The sequence below is a fragment of the Sturnus vulgaris genome, chromosome 25 (genome assembly GCF_052056855.1).
Source record: "Sturnus vulgaris isolate bStuVul1 chromosome 25, bStuVul1.hap1, whole genome shotgun sequence".
Taxonomy (NCBI): domain Eukaryota; kingdom Metazoa; phylum Chordata; class Aves; order Passeriformes; family Sturnidae; genus Sturnus; species Sturnus vulgaris.
The window spans coordinates 3,753,834-3,773,371 of NC_142267.1; the positions used below are offsets into that span (position 1 = coordinate 3,753,834).

General features: G+C 60.9%; 1 protein-coding gene across 4 annotated transcripts; it reads left to right on the forward strand.

Annotated features, from left to right (window-relative positions):
- The first annotated feature begins 13 nt into the window (after nt 1-13).
- KCNAB2 (potassium voltage-gated channel subfamily A regulatory beta subunit 2) lies at nt 14-18,598 on the forward strand. Of its 4 annotated transcripts, none has more exons than XM_088178776.1 (16): nt 14-37; nt 5,390-5,508; nt 5,876-5,917; nt 13,826-13,869; nt 14,243-14,280; nt 14,463-14,542; nt 14,991-15,035; nt 15,196-15,240; nt 15,324-15,367; nt 15,493-15,579; nt 16,731-16,816; nt 17,033-17,153; nt 17,276-17,370; nt 17,561-17,681; nt 17,772-17,860; nt 18,167-18,598. In XM_088178776.1, exons 2-16 carry the CDS (start codon nt 5,432-5,434, stop codon nt 18,254-18,256), a joined length of 1,104 nt encoding a protein of 367 aa, XP_088034902.1. In that variant the 5' UTR covers nt 14-37; nt 5,390-5,431; the 3' UTR covers nt 18,257-18,598. The 4 variants fall into 4 exon arrangements, with proteins under 4 accessions (XP_088034902.1, XP_014739415.1, XP_014739416.1 ...); XM_014883929.2 differs by lacking the exon at nt 14-37 and adding an exon at nt 1,863-2,329; XM_014883930.2 differs by lacking the exons at nt 14-37; nt 5,876-5,917 and adding an exon at nt 1,865-2,329.
- Nucleotides 18,599-19,538: the final 940 nt, after the last annotated feature.

The following is a 19,538-nucleotide window of genomic DNA, read 5'->3' on the forward strand; positions in this document are numbered from 1 at the left end:
GGGCGGCGGAGCGGCGGGAGCGGCGGACGCGGGGCAGGTGCGGAGGCGCCGGGGGAGCGGGCCCGGGGATGGGGCTGCGGCCGCCGCCGGGCGATGGCGAGGGCGGTGGGACCGGGCACGGCCGCGGGTAGGGCTACGGGCGAGGCCACTCCACCGCACGCCCCTCCCGACGCTCCCTGGTGCCGAGAGAGGGGCCCTCGCCCCGCCGTCTGCTCTCGGCCCAGTGGGACCCTGGGCTGTGCGGGGACGGGGGAAGGTTGGCTGTCCCTTCGTTCCCACAGCAAGGCGAGGTTAAACACTGTTCGTGATGCTCCGGTGGCCTGCGGCCTGTCACCGCACACCGGGAGTGGCGGGGCAGGAGCCCCGGTGACACGGTGTGAACCGCCGGCAAAGCCCCAGTGATACGGGGGTGGGAATATTGGATTTTCCCCCGAGCCGATTTGCGCACAGTGAGTCAAACGCCGCGGTTCCTTCAGTTTGCTGCCGTTTCTTAGTCCGTTTCATGTCTCGCTTTGCTGCGGTGCCCGGAGGGCTGCGGATGGAAGGAGCCCCGAGCCCTATGGCAGGTCTCTGGTCCCCTCGCAGCCCAGATGCTGCTGCCGCTGCCTCACCGTTTCTTCTGCGAGGCCCGAAGCTCGCGAGCCTCTGTCTTGCCAGCCTCCATTTTTTTGGGTCTGTTTTCCTCGTGATCCCCATAAGCCCCCGCCTGTTCAGCCTGTGGCCGGCATGGGGCTGCTAATGCAGCCACCACAGGTGAGACATAGTTTGTGCTGCTGGCAGGTGTGGGTAGGGTACCCAGCCTGCTTCCCAAAACCACAGGTTTCTTCCCCAAGTCTTGCTGGGAGCCGCGGCGCAGCACCGTGGGTGAGTGCCAGAGCAAGCTGGGCGAGATGTATCCAGTCTCTATCACATCCCCTGTACAGGCCTGTTGCATATATGCAGTGATTTTCCAGCTGGTGAGCAGAAAACGCCTCTACATGGAGCTGCCAACGGCAGATTTAAGAGAGCTGCTGGTTTTATTAGTTATTACTGTTATTGTTTTGATTAGGAGGGTGGCAGGGCCAGCTGTCACCTCCCGCTCATGGCCTGCGGGTCTGTGGGTCAGATGCATGATGGAGCGGGAGCAGATCAACTTGGCACATGGCTCCCACCATCTGTGGGGGTAGCAAAGCCACTGATGGGCTGCTGCTGGGAGCATCCCCAAAGGGGATGGGGTTTATGACCTTCTCTGCCTGTTACTGGCTGTTCCTGGGGCTGCTGTGGCATGGAAAGTAGGCAGTCTGCTGGGATCACCCACCCTGGCAGTGCTGAGTGATCCTTGCCAGTGTCAGCATGGTTTGGAGCAGGCAGTGTGCTTATTGGCCCCATCACTGCCAGGACTGTGCTGAAATGGCAAAGGAAGTGCCAAGATGCTGCCATGAAGCTGAACAGGATTCGACTGAGGGAAAGGAACCAGGTTTTCCTAATTTAAAGCTGCCAGAGCAGCGCTGCGTGAGCAGCCTTTCCCAAGCTCTGACCCCTTTTTGCTGGCTTGGCCTCTAGTTTTCCTGTTAGATCCAGCTGCATTGGTGTTGTTATTGCTGCGGGATCACTGAGTCGCGCTGCCACAGGGACCAGCCTGCTCCAGTTACTGAGGTGGCATGCTCTGGGGTGATTTTGTTGCTCAAGATAGCCAAAAAGCCAAGGGCAGTGAGAAGGCGTGATGGGCGAGAGGAGGATGGGTGTCCAGTGGCAGAACGCGGCAGCCGGGTGACCCTGGTGCTGGAGGCAGCCCCGCAGCATCACTGCCGACGCTGTATTTGATTATTTGAAGAGAAACACACCCGGCGCGATTTAAGGCAGCGATGATGCAGCTCCTGCCCAGACTGCCCGTGGCCCCGGACGAGCCTTCCCCCGCCTGAGCTGCGCAGGGGCGGCTGGTGGCAGCCGCTCGCTCGCCCACGCGCTGCCGGTGCCGGGCTGCGGCGCCGACACGGTTAAGGCACCGGCGGGATCGGGAGCCGGCTGCAGCCACCGGCGGAGCCAAACTTGCCGAGTCAGGATGTGAGAGCGGCAGGAACGGCTCTGCAGCATCCTTGGGTGCTGTCGCATCCCGGGGCGCGGGGGGCTCGGCTTCCCCCTCTGCCAGACGCCTTTTCCCGGGGACAGAGCGGGAATGGGGTAGGAACCGTCATCCTGCGTTTGCCGCCGGCTGTAGCAGCTGCTCTGCGCCGGCACCGGCGCTGCTTCCCGAGACCCGCGGAGCCCGCAGCCCGCCGGCAGCCGGGTTTGATTCATTGCCTTGTGCTTCCCGACCGCGCATCGCCCTCCATCCGAGCACCGGAGACAGGTAGGTGCGATGCCGGGGGGCCGTGGTCGTGGCTCAGCCGTGCCTGGCCGGCAGCCGCGGCGTAGCAGGGAGCTGGCAGTGTCACACAGCAGAGACCCGCGGGCAGCCCGATAGACCCCGGTACTTTGGCTCTGGTGTACGTGACGGTAGAGCCGGAATAACCCCGGCCGACGCGCCGAAAGCGTGTGCTTTTGGGCTGTGTCATTGACTCGGGCAGCTGAGCAGCGCCGGTGCGGGCGCTTCGGCGGTCACGGGCGACCTCACGTGTCGCAGCTGAGTCCCCAGTGCCCGCCTGCCTCATTGTCGTGAAGATGGGCTTGGGAAGGCGCGGGAGCCCACCCGGGCGGTCGGAGGGGCCCGGTGGGCTAGGAGATGCTGCGCCGCAACAGAGGCTCCCGGGTCAAAGGAAGGGGCAGGGCTGCTGCTCTGCGGATCCCTGCGGCGCCGGTGCAGCCGGGGGAGGGGGGGCACGGGACCAGCACGGGGCATGAGCGCAGAGGTGACGGCAGGAGGTGCCGAGGCGACAGAGCAGGGCAGCGTGAGTCATTGAGCTAAAGTCACCTTCCCCGTGGCGTGGAGGGGGGCATTTGCTGCAAATACAGTGAGAAAGGGAGGGAAGTATGAGGACAGGCACCTGGTGTGGGGAGATTCTCCTTGCAACATTACCTGCATCCTTCGTCTGACTTGGGCAAGATGCTGGGCTGCCCAGGGTAAGGGACCCCAGCTCTCTCTGCCCCAGGCCCTCACCCTTGGAGGATCAGACTCACCAGAAGCAGCAGTTCCATCCCTACGTTCACATTAATTCCATGTCCGGTTTCACCCACTCCTACTCTGATGGCAGTATGTCTGGCAGGCTGCAGTATGTAGTCCCCTCCATGATGGCCCAGCTCCCGGGGGCTTCCCAGCCATAAACCATCCATGTTGCAGCACCCACACTCCTGTACCCCACTGTGCTGCCAGGGACAGGAATGGACCTTGGTGGGAGCACAAGTCCTTCACCTGGCTCCTGGGTACATCCTGCAGAAGAAAACACTTTTCTTCCCTCTTGGGCCACTGCTGAAACTCCTGCAGTTGCAGACTCACGGCTGAGTTGTGCCATGAGGAAGCTGGAGGTGCAGGAGCGGTCTCAGGGAAGCACCAAGCTGCTTACACAGAGGGGACTGGACTTTTGGCAATGCCTTTGGCTCAGAGAGATAAATTGGCCCCAAAGGCTGGGACACTTTGGCTCCTCAGAGTGCAGAGCCCTGACTATGTGCCCATGGTCCCGCTGTGCTTGCCAGCAAAGTCCCTCTAGCACTGCCAGAGACTTGCTAGCCACTGCACTTGGTCCCCACAGCATTGCTGAGAGGCAACAGGGAAGGGGCATCAGATTCTACTGAAAATCTGAGATCTGAGTTCCTGGCACTACAGCCCCCTGGGATATGGAATCAGCAAGTCCTGAGCCACAGAGATGTCCGGGACTGTGGCAGTGGAAGCAAGGAGCTGCATGGCTGCGCTGGGACACGAGGGTCCGGCTGTTCCCCCCTTGCAGGCGTCCGCCAGCTTTCCTCAGCTTTGTTTTGCCGCCGCTAGCCAAGTGACGATGAGCTGGCATGAGCTGGCAGGACAGTGCCCGGCCGGTGGCTGCTGCTGACCCGGCGGTGCTGCAGGCAGCTGCCCACTGCCAGGCGGGGCCGCGGGAGCTGCGGGGCCAACACTCGTAGCACCCGGGGAAAGCCGGGGGGTCACAAGGGCTTGGGGGGCTCAGCCGGGTCCTGGTTGTAGGGCTCAGCAGGATCCTGCTCCGGGCTCGAGTCAGTGCTGCGGGTTCGGGAGAGAGCAGCTCCCTCCTCACTTCTCCAAAATAAACCCGGCTTTATTGAGGCTGCCTGAGCTCCGGCTTCAGCGCGGCTGTGGCCAAAGGAGTCGCACTCCTGCAGCGCTCAGGAGGAGGGCGATGGGGATCCGTGCCGGGGGCTGCAGCCCGGCCGGGAGCTGCGGTGGGCGGGTGGGCGGCTCCGCGGGGATGGGCTCGGCTGCCGCAGCCGCTGCCATTGGGCTGCGTGGGCTGCAGGGGCTGCGCCGGGATACAGGCACGCCGGGCCGGGATGCCGGAGGGATGCAGGATGCGGGAGGGATGCAGGATGCTGACACAATATGCTGGGATGCAGGAGGGATGCAGGATGTGGATGCAAGATGCAAGCATGCCCCGCTGGGATGCAGGCAGGATGCAACATGCAGCCACACCGTGCCGGGATGCAGGATGCAGGCATACTGTGCCAGAATGCGGGAGGGATGCAGGATGCAGGCATGCTGTGCCAGGATGCAGGCGGGATGTGTGCCAGGACATGAGCACACAGTGTAAGGCCATGCTCCTGCTGAGCCCAGGGCAGCCGGGAGGGAGCCCGAAGATCTCTCAGTCCCCATCTGGGAAACAGAGCAGCTTGTGATCTGCAGTGTAAAGATGGCATCTCACCGGCCTAAAGAAAGATGGGATAAATTTAAATCCCAGCCCCAGTTCTGTAGGGAAGTGTCATTGTTTTCTGTGATACTGGAAACTGCTGACAGTGTTGCAGGAGCAGGAGCACAGCTCTCAGGGAGTCATGTTGGATGCCCCTGGCATGGGGACAGGGACAAGGAGGGTCAGGGGTGCCTGGGGGTGAGCCCTCCTTTCCCTTGGAGCTCCCTCTCCCCTGTGCACACAGTTATATGTGGGCTGCAAGAAAAGCCAGACTGTTTTCCTCCCCTTAGCTTGTCCCATTCAGAGGGACCCTCGAGGACAGCTCCATGGTTTTCAGAAGGTTTCATTTTTCAGGCCCATGTTTCCTCACCATTTCCTGAGAGCTTGGGACCCCCAGAAGTTTGGAGAGAGCAGCCAAGCTGGGAAGTCAGAGGAACAGGGATGGGGCGGGATGGTTTTGGGATCGGTGGGTCAGGCTGTGAGCCCCAGTGCTGCCGTGTCCACACCACTGCCAACGCCACATACCCATCCGGCTTGAGATCTCCTGCAACAGGAAATGCCGTCATGCGCGTGCCCCAAAAAACCTCATTTCTTCCTCTTTTCCTCTTCCCCTGTGGCAGGGGTGAGGCGGCGAGTGGCTCCGGGGAGCCCAGGCTGGCTCCATGTATCCCGAATCCACTACTGACTCCCCAGCGCGACTCTCGCTGCGGCAGACGGGCTCCCCAGGGATGATTTACAGGTAAGGGTGCAGAGCAGTGCTGGGGAAACTCTATGGGGCTTCAAACCCAAGCCTGTGGCAACCCAGAGTCACCACACTGCCTGAAACTGCCTTGATACTGCTAAACTGCCCCGGCATGCTTTGTGCAAAAGCTTCCAGCACAAAATCTCTGCACAGTAGCAGCAGCGTTTTGGGGCACTGGTGTCTGTTATGGCTTAGGGGGCACTTTCAGGGTCGTGCCAGTGCCTGCTGCAGTGTCCACTGTGCTGAGACATGGGTGGGTGTCGCTTACCCTTCCCACAGCCACTGACTCTGGCACTCACTCTCGCTCCTCCTTTCTAACGGGGTTTGTGGCATCTTTCTTCTCTCTCCCCTTTGCTGTCGGAAGCGCGAGATACGGGAGCCCCAAGCGTCAGCTCCAGTTCTACAGGTAACCAGGCCCTTTCCCCTCCCAAAATCCCCCAAGCAAGTGCCTATGGCCCCTGCCCATGACCAGATAATGCTGGCACAGCACTGCCCTGCCCAATGTGCCAGGATCCCTCTCTGTGGGATGGGCATCACAGATGTGGCATCACCTCATCACCTGCTCTCGGATTTGGAAGCGTGGTGTGGGGACCCTGGGATGTGGCTGGGTTTAGGGGGGACCATTCTCACAGGCTGTCCAAGCAGCAGAGTGTGGCCATATGGCTGTGGAGGACAGCCACTGTGGAGTGTGGAGCTCAGCTCAGCTTGGGAGGAGTGTCCCATGCCAATGCTGTGCCTGGAGAAGCCCCTGGCTTTTCCCAAGAGCAGCTCTGGGAAACCAGCCAGCTGCTCCACGGCTCCTGCTATTAGGAGTAGTCTCATTAAGTGGTACAGGAGGCAACAATCGCCCCCATCACCCTTTTACCGTCTGAAGTGAGGGCAGCACTTCCCCACATACTCTGCCAGCAGCTGCTCCAGTGTTCCCAGGGCTACAGCAGCCCAGTGGTGTGGGAGTGGGTCTGGCCTGGCTGCATGGGGTGGGGGACCAGGGGCTTCCCCTCGACGGAACTGTTGACTCCCGTTGCCATCGCACACGTGACAGGAGGAGGTGAGGCCAGCCAGCAATGGGATGGCTCAGTGGCACTGACAGTGTCCATCCCAGTGCTGCCACCAGCACTGCTGAGCCCCGCTACGGGCAAGTTTTGGCTGCCAAACTGACCTCAACCACTGGACACATCTGGTGTAAAGGCTCCCAAGCACAACAGGCAGGAGCTTGTCTGTAGGCTGCCTTCAGGCAGAAACCACCTGTGTTCATCACCCAGTTCCGTTTTGGGGGTCCCTTCTGGGTGAGGCTGCCTTTCAGTCCTGCCACAGCTCAGCTCTGCCTCCACTGCCGCAGGGATCACAGGAGGGCTGTGTCTGCCACAGGGCACCGTCTCTGATGGTCTCCCTGATGGCCCCAGTGTCCAGCTGTCCCCACCACCCTGTGTGCTGGTGACAGGGGGACCTGTCACTGCAGGGCGAGGGGCGGCGGTGCCAGCGTTGATAAAGCAGCGGCACATCCCCGGGCTTTTAGTGAGGCGCCATGAATAATTTAACTCCTCTTCGCAAGGAAGAAAATCCCCTAATAGGGCTAATGGAGCTCGGCGAGAAGCCGGGCGCTGGGGGCCTGGCGCAGCCGCCAAGTGCTTTGGACGCCAAGCTCCGACACTCCCCTAATGCAAAACAACGCGGCCACCGCGGCTCTTATATCTGCCCCGGGGCAGCCCGGCCGGCCAGAGCTGCGCTGCTGCTGAGCAGCTTCCCCGGCGCGGTGAGTCTGGGCCGGCGGCGCGGGCGGCGAGCGGGGCTGGGTACGGTGGGCGATGGCCGGGGATGGGCACCGCCGTGGGGCAGCCGCTGCGGGCAGCAGGGAAGATTTTCCGTGCTGAGTGACTTGGGATTTGATGGCTTAGGGCGGCTTTCTTTCGGAGTTTGGGGGTCTTCCTGGCTTTAGGCAGGCTGGTGGCTGCCTGTTTCCCAGCTTGGCAGGCCGGGCTGGCCACACATCTCTCTGGGCAGCTGCCCTGCCTGTCACCCACTTGTTGTGCCCCCGATGCTGCTAACAGCGGTGTTATCCCACAGAGCCTGCACTCTGTCCCTCATCCCTGCTCCTTCCTTGCAAAACAGCCTCTTCTGCTTGGGCACAGCACAGCTTATCTTTGGCAGATCCTGCAGCCCTGCTGCCACTCATCCCAGGAGCACTGGGATTTCTGCTATCAAACGGCCGTGAATGCACCCACCATCTCTGCGCTCTCTCGGCCATCCAGTTCTATTCTTCCAAAAATCAGGGAAGTGTCAAGATAGGGCAGCCGGTGGATTCCCACCCCATTCCTCAGAGCAGCCCAGATCAAACCCCCAGCTCTGTTTGCTGCAGCCGTTTTTCTGCTGTAGAGCAGCAGTGCAGCCAGCTCAGGTTTCTCCTTGCTGCTGTCAGATGAGGGGATCCTACCAGGGCAAGGAGATCCCACTGGGAGCAAGGAGATCCCACCAGGTGCCCGTAACCAGCAGGAGCTACTTGCACTGCCCTAATTAAAGCTACCAGCCACAGAGACGGGCCAGTGCTGGAGGTGCCGGGTTCAGTCTCCAGCTTTGAGGTGTGGCAGGAAGAGGCTGATGACGAGGATTCGGTTTGGCTTTGCTACAACAGAGGGAAGTTTCCTTTCCATGTCTCCTGGCTTTCCTAAGGCCTTGCTACAGAGCAGGAGGAGCACGAAGTGGTGTCTGGCAGCACCAGATATCAAAGGAGACCCCCAGGATTTTGGTCATACCTGGCCGACTGCTACTCTGTATCCTCCGGATTTCTTTCTCCTTTCCTCTGGAGGTCACACCTCAATGGCAGAGAGCACTGCACTTTTGGCTCCTGCAACTGTCAATTTGAGCTTCACAGGGAAAGAAGAAACGACCAGTGGGAGCTTGGCTGAAGCCTGATGCTGGTGTAGATCTGTCACAGTGCATCCCCAGTGGACACTCCGGCACCAACACTAGCTTTTGGCCCCAGTCCCTGCTCCATGCAGACACTGGAAACAAGGGAAGTTGCAGAGAGAGGCACAGAAATCGATGCCAGTGCCACCGCCAGTGAGGTCCCAGCCATAGAGACAGCAAGGGCTCGGCTGTGCGAGGAGCCCACCCTGCGGCAGGCTATTTTCGGCAGCCGCACCGGCTGGGAGGTCGCTGCCGCGGCGGTGGGGAAGGTGTTGGCTGGTGGCGCACATTGCAGCAACGTGACGCAGGCACAGCGAGCACCCAGTGCCCACAGACCCTCTGCCGCTGTCCACCCTTTCCAGGGAGCCCCATGGGGATCCTTTTCCCATCCCAATTTTCCTTGCCCACTGGCACACAGTGCCAGATTCTCACCAGCACTACTTGTGCCACTGCCATGCCTCAGACAGCTCCTGGGACCCACTGCGTCCCTCGCAGGGATGTAAACCAGTGCAGCCCAGACAGTGCAAGCTGGGAGCCAGCACAGCCGAGCCACTGGCCACACTACTGCGTCGTGGCTTGGGGCAGCTGTGGCAGGCACCACTGCAGCCTCAGACACGGACTGTGCCGCATCCCTCTCCTACTGCTTCTCCTGTTGTGCTTCAGCTCCCACGCCAAGGCTCTGCTCCGCTGAAGAGGCTGGCTTTGCTAGGGTCCCCACATATCCTGGCAAGGGTGGGTGCCACCACTCCGGCCTGGAAATGCAGGTAGGGCTGTGCCCTGAGTGGCGAGGAAGCCCATGTTGTGCTTTCCCAGCTCTCTCCGTAGCACCGCAGAGTGTTTGGCGGCGTGGCTGGCCGGCAGAGCCCACGCTCGGGCGGCAGGATGCTCTCCATGACCTACAGTGAGAGCTTGCGCAGCGTGGCCAGCCGGCCCAGCCCCGAGTGGGGGCTGCCCCCAGCCCCCCGGGCGGCCGACGGCCTGGAGCTGCGGCGGCTGCGGGACGTGCGGGCGGCGGCGCGGGCGAAGACTCTGGAGGAGTTCCTGCGGATGCACGGGCTCTCCTTGGCCGACAGCACCGCCCGCGCCACTGGCATGAAGTACAGGTAAGGCAGCGCCACGAGGGCGGCGAGGGCCGAGGTGAGGGGATGACACAGGGGACGCTGCTTGGTGCTGGTGACACCTCGTCGGGAGAACGGCTCTCACCTGAGCTCACCTCGGCTCCCCTGTGCCGCGCCGAGGCTGGGAGGAGCCGATGTCCTTGGCACGGCGAGCGCCGGAGAGGCGGCAGCCGATCAGCGCCGTTAGCACTTTCCTACTGGTGATCTTTGAGCTTCTCACTTGACATTCCTGTTTGCTGTTTGGGCATTTGCAGATGCAAACGCCCTCTGAGCTTTAAGGACTAGGCACCTGGAGCAAACAGGCACCCAAGGGCTGTTTCTGCCTCAGAGGTGTAAATCTTCATCTGATGTGGGTACATCTCTGTCTGACTGAGGATTACATCTCCATCTGATGGGGGTACATCTCCGCCTGATGAGTGTGCGTCTCTTCCTGACTGATGGGTGTGCATCACAGAGAGGGTGCATCATTAATTTTGCATGTGGGTCCTGGTGTGAGGTGTATCAGGCTTTCAGCCAATGTCCTTGTCAGGAGGACACTCTGGGCAGCTGGAGAGGTGGCCACAGCCCCTCAGAGGGATGGAGCTGCTCTACCCAGTGTACCTCTTCCCACTCTCCCCTGGCATTGCAGGTGGGGCAATGGGGTGCAGGGCCCAGCACCCCCAGTAACCCAGGTCAGGCTTTGAGGAGCACCAGCGCTGAGGACAGTGGCTGTTCTGCAGTGACAATGCAGGGGTGCCCCTTGTCCCCCACTGCAGCAAAGCCCCCAGAGCTGGCAGTTCTGCTGGCTCCTGCCGTGCTGCACTGTGCCGTGCCGTGCTGCGCTGCGGGTCAAGTTCCCCTCCACTCACAATGACCGCGGTAACATTTACACAGTGGCAAGAGCCCATCTAATATTCATGGGGACATTATTTATTAATGGAAGCAGCTGGCACAGGCACCCCAAAGGTGCTCCTTCTCTGGGCATGTCCCCGCTGCCACCAAAATTTGTGGAGTTTCTCATCCTCTGGGGGCTGATAACTGCTGCCAGGCCCCCCGCCCGCACTGGAGCCGGCACTGGCGCTGGTGCTGGCAGGATTACCAGCTAAGGAGCTTTGCGAGAGAGGGAAGCGGAGGAGATTACAAGATTTTTCATTAGGTTTGAGGCAAATGTTCATAATTTCCTGCAAACCCCGTCGCTGCATTTTGCTCCATCCTGAGGGGCACAGCAGGTGCTGGCAGCCTGCACGTGGCCCCGGCTGCAGGACGGTGCTGTAGTGTGCTGACTTGTGTCCCTGCTTCGGCAGGAGGTGCTAGGCTGGAATTCACCTCGCTCGACTTCGCTTGCACTGGGAAAAATAGGGGGAATGTGCTGCTGAGGCTGTGGCCCCGAGGGCGACAACTTCGGCAAACTGGGCCATCAGCATCGCCGCCACCTGCTCTGCCGCCCAGCCGTGGGGTTGGCGATGCACACGCATTGCTGCCAGAGGGTCTGGTTTCGGACCCCTGCAGGGGAATCTGCTGCCGTGCGTGGCCGGAGGGAGGCAAGGAAGGACCTCTTCACTCCGCAGCCTCATCCCTTGCTGTGCCCCAAGCCCGGGCTGGGCCAGCAGCCGTACCCACGGAGGGATGCCCAGCGGGGCGGAGGGGAGTCCCCGCCCCGCCACGGCCACTCCGGAGGGTACCGGCAGCGGCTCTGCCCCTCCTGCCCCCACCTGCCCGGGTGCCGCTCGCTCGCTTCCTGAGCTCATCAAATATTGAGGGCAGGAGGGCTGACGGGAGCGCTCCGCGCCCGCCGCCTCGCAGCCCCCCGCCGTCACGTTGGCGGCGCGCGGGAGGAGCTCCCCGCCTCGCCCGGGGCGCCGGCTAAATTTAGGCAGCTGGAGCTGCTGCCCGCCGGAGCAGCATGCAGGTCTCCTTTGTGTGCTCCGAGCACAGCATCAAAAGCCGGAGCGCGGAGGATCGGCTGAACCGACAGAATGCCGGCAGCCCCAGCCTTGGCACCCGCGGCAAGTTCCGCGCGGTGGCCATGGTGGCCCGCAGCCTGGGGCAGCTCTCGGTGCAGAACGCCCCCTCCTCCAGCGACTCCAGCGTCAAGCAGCCGGGGATGAAATACCGGTAGGAAACGGGCACTCCTGGGGCTTTCCCTGTTCCTCTCTGCTATCGGGGTGGCGAGGGGGGACTGGGGGCCAGGGACGCCGCACTCCCTAATCTCCGGTTCGCGTCCGGCTCTCTGTTTCTCGTCGCTAAAAGTGCTGACCGTGCGCCTCCGTGCGATTCCTCCCTGTTTGCTCTTGCCCCCTCAGGGCAGCTTTGATCCAGCCGTGCGTAAAATCTTCAGGATGGGGGAAAAAGAAGGGACCCTAATATTCAGGGTAGGATTAGTAGCATCCTCAGTATCTGCCAAGCCGGGCAGACTGCCGAGCCGGGGGGGTCTGGGAGTCACGGTAGATTTAATCCGGGCTGCTATGGCATCCTTTCGGTGCTGCCGGAGACTCAGTGCCCTGCAAAGCGAGTGCAGAGCCATAAGCGGCTCTGGCTGCCCATGGTGGTTCTGGAAACTGAGTGGTGTGTGCATGTGGGGCCCCCCTGGCCAGCCCCCACAGGGCTCACACACCCCATATCCTGGGTGTGAGAGTGCACTGGGGCAGAGTACAGAGGGCTTCCCCCACTGAGGCTGAGTGCACCCGGGTGTGGGGCTGGGGCTCCCCCGGGATGAGCATGGACCCCAGGACAGGGTAGAGCCCCCCCCAGATGAGCCTGCACGCCATGGTCCAGCTGCCAGCGGCCGCGTGCCTCCACTGCAGCCCAGATGTGCCAGCATTAGGCAACAAAGTGTGTCAGGCCAGCAGGGCGCTGGGGTGAGCCTGGCCGTCGTCCACCAGTGTCGTCCAAACCGGCCGAATCCCCTTACCTGGGCACTGGGGAGGGGGCTGTTCCAGTTCTGTCCAGCCCTCAAACACCAAACCCGTGCAGTGGTAACAGCAGTACTGGGACAATGCGCCGTGGCATCTTCAGTGCTCAGTACTCCTGCCCCACAGTCATGTCCTGACCCAGAGGAAGAGCATACCAGTAACACCCTCTCCCAGGCAATGGGTGATCAGCTCGGGAGTCCCCACTGGTGGCTGCTGGAGGGACAGTGGCACAGGGGGATGCTCCAAGCAAGTGGATGGGATAGGAAAGCCATAGCACAGTGTGAGGAAATGCTTGGCCTTCCCGAAGTCTGCCAGTATCTCTATTGGGCAGCCTATCAACACACTTTTGGACTGGGAAGCCGAGAGAGGCAACAGTCACCTGCCCAGGGGAACCCCAGCAATAATATTGGAATGTCCAGGAGGACGCAGGTGCTCTCTACGCCACATGGCAACTCCCCATCACGGGGGCTTGAGCCACGACTGGCCCAAGGCTGTGACCTCTTCCCACCGTAAAATGCTCTAAATACACCACGGGACAGGAGGAGCGCCAGTGCCTCCAGATGCTGGGCAATAACATGGCAGAACGGAGGGATGCTGCCCTGGCTCGGTGCAGCCCACGGTTGCCCATGGCCGGGCCACAGCCACTCCCTGCCCGGCTGCCGGTGCCCGTGTCGGCGGTGCCGGCGGTGGCGGTGCCTCCGGTTGCTATGCGACACCCGCGCGGGCGAGCTGCCGCGGCTCACCTACACTTTATTTATTTTAACGCTCATTTCTTGAGCCTTTGTCATTTTTAACAAGTAACTGGCTCTCCATCACCACAGCGAAGGCGTCTGCCAGCCTGGCCCCCTTCCCGAAAGCTGTTCTCCAGTTTCTTGTGCCGGTCAAATTTTCTGGGGTGCTCCATTTCTCCAGGACGTTGCTCCACTCCCGAGCACCCTCGCCTGGTGCAAGCCCTGTGCTTCCCTGTGCAATGCAGAGAACAGGCACAACTCATGCCATGTATGGGATGCTTCAGCCCTGACCACGAGCATGCCGGATCCTCTTCCTCCAGTCTCATTCCTCAGTGCCAGCAGCACTCTCAGGGCAGCCGGACAACCCAGTCTCATCGCAGGGAGCTGCTTTAACGAGGTCACTGCTCTCCCAATAGCCCTGCCAGGCACAGCCTCACTGCGCAGGTGCAGGCAGTGCCACTACCAAGCTGCAGGATGCCCAGCCTGGGATGGCTTGTTAATCAGTTGAGAAGGGGCTCTCAGTGTAAAACCATCCCAGGTGGGGATGGGGACCACGGGCCACCACCACACCTCCCAGTCCTCACACCCGATGTGTTTGGTGGCATGCAGGATGCATGAGACAGCGTTTTGGGGCTTTCTGGCATCTTTCCTAATGGTCTCTGTCTTCCAGGAACCTCGGGAAGTCTGGGCTGCGTGTGTCCTGCCTGGGTCTGGGTAAGTGCCAGGGTTTGCCACAGCCCCTCAGCATCCCCTCAGTTCTGCAGCAGCTGCCGGCACTCCCCCGCCAGGGCAGCACTCGCTTGCCCCGGCAATGTTTGCAAAGGGAAGGAAAGGGTTTTCCTCAGCCCTGCAGCTGTTTTGAGTCACGGCCCAGAAATTGTCAAATTATTTTCTCTTTTTCTGACACGATAGGAAGCGACTGGGCCATGCTGGGAGCACCACAGTGCACGCGGCAGGGCCGGCTGTGGCCACCACGTGCCAGGGCAGTGCTGAGGGAGCCAGGGTGGGTGGCTGAGGGCTTCAGGTGGAGGCGCTCATTGCTCACCACATTCACCATGCACACACCTCTCTCTCTTCCCCCCTGCAGGAACATGGGTGACTTTCGGAGGGCAGATAACAGATGAGGTAAGGCTGCACCCCTTCACCCCGTCCTTCCCCGGACTTTCCTTGGGGAGGGGATGGGGCCAGCACAGCTGCGGCTGTGGCCGGGGTGCATGTGGTACGCCAGAGCTCACCAGTGCTCTGTGCACATGCCCGTGCGCCGGCTCTCAGCCACCCCCTTCACCAACCCTGCTCTCTCCTCGCAGATGGCAGAGCAGCTGATGACTTTAGCTTATGACAACGGCATTAATCTCTTCGACACGGCAGAAGTCTACGCTGCTGGCAAGTAGGTGTCCTGCTTTGGCAGAGCCACAGGGGTCTCACCCTACACCCTGACTCCCACCAAATCACAGTGGCACTGGGAATCTCCCAGGTTTGCCAGCTGCAAAGCAGCTTCCAGGACAGGGCTCTGAGCGCTTGCTCACAGGGGGAGTTGTGCTTCTGTCAGTCCCATGCTTCCCATGGTGGCCTGTATCATGCAGGTGCAGCCTTGCACCCTCCTAGCACAGATGTACCCAGGGCACGCTGGCCCAGGGCATTGATGTGTGCCCATGCATTCACTTAAAATTAGCAAGCTCATGCACTGGGGGCAGCCAAGGAGAAAACAGCCACTGCCACAGCCACTGCATTTGACTCCTATTCTCCCAGGGTCTGGGGCTGTCCCTGCTGGCTGCCACCACTCCCCATGGCTGCAGCTGCCAGGTGCAAATGGCTGATGTCCCCTTCCCTTCTAGGGCTGAGGTGGTGCTGGGGAACATCATCAAGAAGAAAGGGTGGAGGTAAGCCAGATGTCATCCCTATTTGGCAAAATGATTGCTGTAATCCCGATGGGCTGGGGAAAGCTGGTAGAGGAGCCTTTGGCAGAAGTGTGCCATCCCAGGGAGGGTGCAGGGGGCTTTGCAGATGCCATCACCACTGATTCTCCCTTTCTCCCTGCAGACGGTCCAGCCTGGTCATCACCACCAAAATCTTCTGGGGAGGAAAGTAGGTAACACCCACCCTCCAGCAGAGCAGCTGACACACGTCAGGCTCTCACCCCAGGCTCTCACCTACCTTTCCTTTTGCAGGGCCGAGACAGAGAGGGGCCTGTCCCGAAAACACATCATAGAAGGTAGGGGCAGGGATGACGGTGCTTGCCGGGTGCTGCTGGCCCCGGTGCCAGGCTGTGCCTCACCATCTGCCTCACTGCTGGCAGCATGGGGCTCAGCATGCCTGACAGCCCCATCCATGCTGCAGGTCTGAAGGCATCGCTGGAGCGGCTGCAGCTGGAGTACGTGGACGTGGTGTTTGCCAACCGGCCCGACCCCAACACGCCGATGGAAGGTGAGTGCACGCCGCGGTGCCGTGCTCCTCCCCGCTGCCTTTCATCGCCGTCGCGGTTGGTTTGCGCCAGGCTTGTGTTTCAAGGGCATTTTCCCTCCCGAGCAGAATCCGCTCCTCCTCCACCACGGTTGGCCCGTGCCACAGTCACAGTTCTGCCGCCCCCTGCCCGGTGCCAGGACCCTCTGGGGCCATGGCAGGGTGGGTTGGCGGTGCGGTGGCAGGTCACTGCCCCCGTCCCAGCAGCGGTGACTCCACTTTCTCTAAATCTCTCTTTTATCACCAGGGGACCCATTTAGTTCCTCCAAGTCCAGGACTTTCATCGTAGAAGGTACTCCCTGCCCGCACTCTGCCCGCCAGCCGCTGCCTGTCCCAGCGGTGTTTCCTGGGGCAGAGCCCCCACTCCTCTGTGATCCCCATCCTTGTTCCCCCCTCTCAAGCAAACCCCGCCATGAGATGCAGAGGCAGCGGCAGCACAACACAGACACCCCCTGGCCCTTCAGACTGTACTGCAGTTTAAAGGACAAAAAGCAGAGAGGCTCCCACCCCCCAGAGTCCTGCCGTGGGACATGTGCCTTGGCACATGCCGGGGTCTGCAGCAGGGCCCTCCCTGCCGGGACAGCTATGAGCATGCTGGGGTGTGTGCCCTGGTGCCGACCGGGTGAGCCTCATGCCCCTTGCCCTCCCCGCTGCCTGCCTTTGGCTGCAGGAGCACGCCTTGGCTTGGCCCCAGCCTGCATGGCTCAGGGCTGGCTCCCCCCAAGACCCCTGAGCAGCTCACACAGGGTTCAGGCTTCCCTCCATGGGTCTCTGTGTGTGGGCAATGCATCAGTCTCTCCCCCTGCAGCAGTGCCAGTGCTGGTAACCCCACAGGGCATGGGGCCAGTGGCAGAAGCCTCAGGCTGCTCTCCATGGAGGGAGAGCCTGGCACCGTGTGAGCATGTCAGGTCGGCTGTGGTCTCTGGCACATCCTGAGTGGCTGCTCCCTCTGTCCCCATCCTGCTCTTCTGAAAGCATCCCCTGGACACCACCCAGCTCCCACGGCAGCATTGGGCAGTGGGATGCTCACCAGCCATCAGCATGGTGCGAGCCCCCTTCTGCCAGTGCAGCCCCTGCTAAACCCCATATGCCACTCTCTCCTTCCCTCCCGGCAGAGACAGTGCGAGCCATGACCCATGTCATCAACCAGGGGATGGCCATGTACTGGGGGACCTCGCGCTGGAGCTCCATGGAGATCATGGTAGGGGCCCAGGGGACCAGGGCGGCCGCAGCAGAGCAGCCCCAGCGATGCCGCTGATGTTGATTTAATCAGACAGCAGCTGTTGGGAGCCAAGCGTGTACAGATGCACTTAAGCCTTAATTATTTTTCGGGGCGGCCGCTCAGGACTTGGCTGGGGGGTTGGGCAGGGGGCTCGGGGGGAGCAGGAGGGCGCTGAGGGTCCTGGCTCTTCTGCAGGAGGCGTACTCAGTGGCACGGCAGTTCAACCTGATTCCGCCGATCTGCGAGCAGGCCGAGTACCACATGTTCCAGCGAGAAAAGGTGGAGGTGCAGCTCCCTGAGCTCTTCCACAAGATAGGTACGACAGTGGGGATTCCTCCCCAGCCCCCCAAAGTGCTCCTCAAGCCCAGTGCTGCTGAGGCCAGGTGCCGCAGCCCCTGGGAGCAGTGGTGTCATCCCCCTGTTCTGCTCTGTCCCCAGGCGTTGGAGCCATGACCTGGTCCCCACTGGCCTGTGGCATTGTCTCGGGAAAGTATGATGGAGGCATCCCCCCCTACTCCCGTGCCTCGCTGAAGGTGAGCTGCACCAGGGCTGGGAGGGCACACGGGGATTAACAGAGCTGGGGGAGCAGGAGCAGGGGCCTTGTGAAGTCCCTATGGGAACAGGAACTCCAGGAGCCACAACCCAGGGAGCCTGGGGATACCCTACTCGTGCAAGGTGCTGGTGCAGCCTGATCCCACCACAACACCCCTTCCCGTTCCCCAGGGATACCAGTGGCTGAAAGACAAGATCCTGAGTGAAGAGGGCCGGCGGCAGCAGGCAAAGCTGAAGGAGCTGCAAGCCATTGCTGAGCGCCTGGGCTGCACCCTGCCCCAGCTCGCCATCGGTAAGAGGATGGGGGACAGTGGGGGACAGCTGGGGGTGGCACCGGGGGTATCTGGGCCTTGCTCAAGCTCTGCTCTCCCTCCTATCCCAGCCTGGTGCCTGCGCAACGAGGGTGTCAGCTCTGTGTTACTGGGGGCCTCCAATGCCGACCAGCTGATGGAGAATATTGGAGCAATACAGGTCAGTGCTCCCAGCAGGAGCAACATTTGCCCATAGCACTCATTGCTGTGCTGCACTGTGCGGAGAAAGAGGGTTGCAAACCCAGCTCCATAACAGGTTTTGCTTGTCATGAAGGCGAGAAGCAGCGACGAGGCTTTGCTGGGCTGGGGGCAGGGTCGGGCCTGACTCGAGCTCTCCCTAACTGGGTCACCAAGCCGGCAAGCTGGGGCTTGTGGCAGGAACGTGGTGGGGTGGAGGCGGTGAGCATCCTCCTGCGCACACCAGGGTCAAAATCCCCACTCCCAGCGTTGCCTCCATCCCCCGCAGGTCCTTCCAAAGCTGTCGTCTTCCATCGTCCACGAGATCGATAGCATCCTGGGCAACAAACCATACAGCAAGAAGGACTACAGATCCTAAAGCGCGCCCGAGCACGCCGCGCAGCCCTCGCCGCCCGTTCGCTTGCTTACGCTTTGTTGGAGCAAAGTGGAGAGTGTGGTTTTGCACCGCGAGCGCCGAGAGCCAGCGCTCCCGCCCGCGCTGCCCCGGACATGGCACCGCGGCCGCCCGGCCTGGCTCTGCGGCGCAGGGACGGCCGGCGGGAGGCGAGCCCCGAGCTGCCCGGCCGCCCTGCCCGCAGCCGGAGCCGCCCCGGGACCCGTTGCATGCGTGGCTCCTGTCTCCGCGTTGGCGGAGGCGGCGGGCGCGGGGCGCACGCGGTGCTGTACGCCCACGAGGCTGACAACACGAAGCTGTTCCCCAGCCTGCGCCCGGCCCTCGCCTCTGCCCTGCGCCACCGGCATCGCCAGCGCGGCTCCGGCACCGTGTGCGGGGAGCACCTGCTCCCGGGAATGGGGTGGGTTGGATGGTGACAAGTGACAGGGATGGTGACTTCTTCTGCGGGAAGAGCCTGGGGTGCTCCGGCCGAGCATGGGGCAGGGATCGGGCTGCGAGTGTGTGTGTGGGCAAGTGTGTGAGTGTCTGTGTGCATGGACACACGTGGAGACACAGGACATACAGGCGGGGACATCCAGACGTGTGGATTTGCAGACAGCAGCTGTGGAGGTGAACACAGCCCACACGCGCCTTCAGCTGTATCTGCACAAAGCTACTGAAAGCCTCTATGCATGCACCCACATCCACCCGTTACAGGGGTGTCTACAGACACACACAGTCACACACACAGACAGATGTAGATACAGATGTAGCTCTACCTCCACCTCTGTCCCTGACATCAGTGTCTGAGAGATCAGAGACTGATTTACCTATTACATATTTACCTATTCACAGATATAGATACCTGTATGTAGATGTGTACAGACACCTCTGAAAATTACATATATAATGTATATACACGCACGTGTAGATACGTGTGTGCTTGTGTATATACAGACACACATGATTCTGTGTATTGATCCATATATGTAATATACAGGTGTGTACATATCCATGTAAATATATTGCTATAGCAGCATCCATGTTTGTATGGATATATGCACACATGAAAATAACTGTTATGTACTTAAATGTGTGTATATGCAGATAGATGTGTATATCCAGATATATGTGTAGATGTCTCTATATCCATACCCAGCTCTTTACACTCATGTCTATACATCTATAAACATATGCCATATATACACATGGACACAGATATTTGTAATTTAGATATAGCTATAGCTACATATATATATAACTGTTT